We start from the raw sequence: 2,352 nt of genomic DNA, 5'->3' as shown, positions 1-2,352 counted from the left end.
TATGATATTGTTTATAACATTCCAGACACTAATTAATCAGTGATTAAACTTAGAGGCCTCATCAGTTTATCCACATAATTAAACACACACAATAATTAAATGCTTTCATAATCCATATTGCTTAATTCAGACAGTTGCAATGGGACCCAAGCTAACGTTGGATGATGCTTCCATGGCCTTCATGGCTTCAAACCTAGGCTCCTTAGCTTGGAACTTGAGACCAACATAGAGCTTCATGTAATCATCAAAAACAAATTTTGGGTAAACTTGGCTTGTCTCATCTAATTCCTTCACCAAAGCAGGTGCTGGAGAAATCAAAGCATCATTCCCTGGATTATAGAATGATGCTAATGACATTCTTGTTCCATCTGTTTGAGCTATCACTCGGTGCATCACACTCTTGTACTTCCCATTTGTTATCACCTTTTATAATTATATAAAATAACAAAATTAATAATAATACACCAAAGTCTACAATTGATTGCAACGTTTTAATTTAAACTAATACATACAGTGATACACTATTTAATATGATTGTGTAACTTTCAATAAATTGGTATCAATCTCTAAAAATGCACTTACAAACAAATATATATGCTAATATGCATACATACATATAGGAGAGTCTTTTCTTTTTCTTAAAATAATTTTGGTGTTGATTTCATATAAGAAGACAAGAATCCCACTAACGGAACAAACTGAAGCAAAGTCCTAATATAAGAAGGATAACATATTTTTGGAATCGATAATACTAGAAAAACAAAAAAAATAATTAGAATTTACTTTATTTAGTATTCATTAAATAATGAATGCTAATAAATATTAAATAAAATAAGTTCGGATTATTTTTTACTGTCGGAATAATCTCTAGTTAGTAAGAGATTAAAGTATGTATGACATTAATTAACATAAAAAGAAATAAATAAAATACCTCAAGTTGATCTCCAAGGTTGATGACAATGGAGTGGCGCATGGGTGGGACATCAATCCATTTGTCATCTTTGAGAAGCTGAAGACCACTGACTTTGTCATCTTGGAAGAGAAGGATGATGCCCCCAGCATCTGTGTGGGCTCTAAGGCCCTTTATGAGCTCGGGCTTTGGGCATGGAGGGTAGTTACTAACTTTTGTCCCAAAGTTTGGGCCCTTTGACCCATGAAACACCTTCTTCAGGTACCCTTTCTCAAGCCCAAGATTCTCACACAACAAATCAAGAAGCAGTTCTGCCAGTTTCTCTAGTTCCTTTGCAAACTCCTTCATTGCTTCTCTGATCATTTTTCATATAAATAACATTAAACAATAATAAAGTTGAGGTTGATGATGTTAGAGAAACAAACGAAACAGATATAACTTGTCTTATTTAGTATTTATTAATTCTACGAGTTATAGTTTTTATTATCAAATATTTTGTTTTATGTGGTACCTATAATGTTGTGGAAGATCAGGGATCTCAGAAATGTTGGAGGTAGGAAGATGGCGCAAGAAGAAAGTGCTTTCCCAATCTAAGTCATTGATTTCAGACTGAGCAGACTCCAAGCCTTTGCTTGCCACCATTTCTTTGAACCTCAGCTCCATACACTTTTTGTAGTGTTCTTTTGTGAGCTTCTCCACTTTGTCCATCAACTCAATGGATATTGGGTGATTTATCAACTTCAAAAAATATTATTAGCAAAAATCTTTCAGCACAAAACAATATATGTAAAGAGAAAACAAAGTTTCATTTTATTGTATGTACCTCAAAGAAACCCCAGTTCTCACAAGCATCTTTGATCATCTCCATGGCTGATGCTCTCTCTTCCGTGTTAAGCTTTGACATGTCAACAATGGGAAAGTTCTCCGCCATTCTTGTGTTGGTTTTTTCTCTTTAGGTTTGGTCTCTCACTACAAGTTATGTGTATTTGAGTGGTTCTCGAAAGTGCAATTTATAGGCCTTCAACTTCAAAGAGCGCCTAACAACGATGGACGGAAAGATTATTAACAATAATTAATAAGATTTTTTTTAATTATTCCAAATTACTTTTTTTTAATGATGTCATTATCATACCATTTTTTAGTTTTGATAGTGGGAAAAAATAGTATTTTGTAATGTTGTTGGAATATGATGTGTTTAATTAAGTTGTGGAAGACATCAATTAGAATATCAGATTTGTATACCTTAATTTTTTTAATTTATTAATGCGTAAATTTAATCTTTAAATTTATGTACTTTTTTTATTTTTTAATATACATATTTGATTTTCAAATTTGTGTATTCACTCAAATCTTCAAATTTTTTTTTTAATTTTATATATTACACCAATTCTCTCAATAATTATATATTACACACAAATTTTTTTTATATAAAAAAAATTAGC

The 2,352-nt window shown here is 31.5% G+C and overlaps 1 protein-coding gene across 1 annotated transcript; it reads right to left on the bottom strand.

Moving 5' to 3' along the window:
* Positions 1-1,914, bottom strand: LOC107638664 (1-aminocyclopropane-1-carboxylate oxidase). Its single transcript, XM_016342020.2, has 4 exons — positions 1,734-1,914; positions 1,422-1,648; positions 932-1,265; positions 1-423 (listed from the first exon to the last, which is right to left on the bottom strand). The coding sequence occupies exons 1-4, from the start codon at positions 1,839-1,841 to the stop codon at positions 127-129; spliced, it is 966 nt and encodes a 321-aa protein (XP_016197506.1). The 5' UTR covers positions 1,842-1,914; the 3' UTR covers positions 1-126.

This window comes from Arachis ipaensis, chromosome B04, assembly GCF_000816755.2.
Source record: "Arachis ipaensis cultivar K30076 chromosome B04, Araip1.1, whole genome shotgun sequence".
NCBI classification, from domain to species: domain Eukaryota; kingdom Viridiplantae; phylum Streptophyta; class Magnoliopsida; order Fabales; family Fabaceae; genus Arachis; species Arachis ipaensis.
This window is presented reverse-complemented; position numbering and strand designations above follow the sequence as displayed.

Bases quoted from the DNA above. Each gene is read 5' to 3' on its own strand.
- LOC107638664 (XM_016342020.2), bottom strand. From the start codon at position 1,841: ATGGCGGAGAACTTTCCCATTGTTGACATGTCAAAGCTTAACACGGAA. The intron at 1,266-1,421 runs GTACCACATAAA...AAAAATGATCAG, and splicing joins GATCTTCCACAACATTATAG to AGAAGCAATGAAGGAGTTTG. The intron at 424-931 runs GTATTTTATTTA...TAATTATAAAAG, and splicing joins ACCTTGGAGATCAACTTGAG to GTGATAACAAATGGGAAGTA.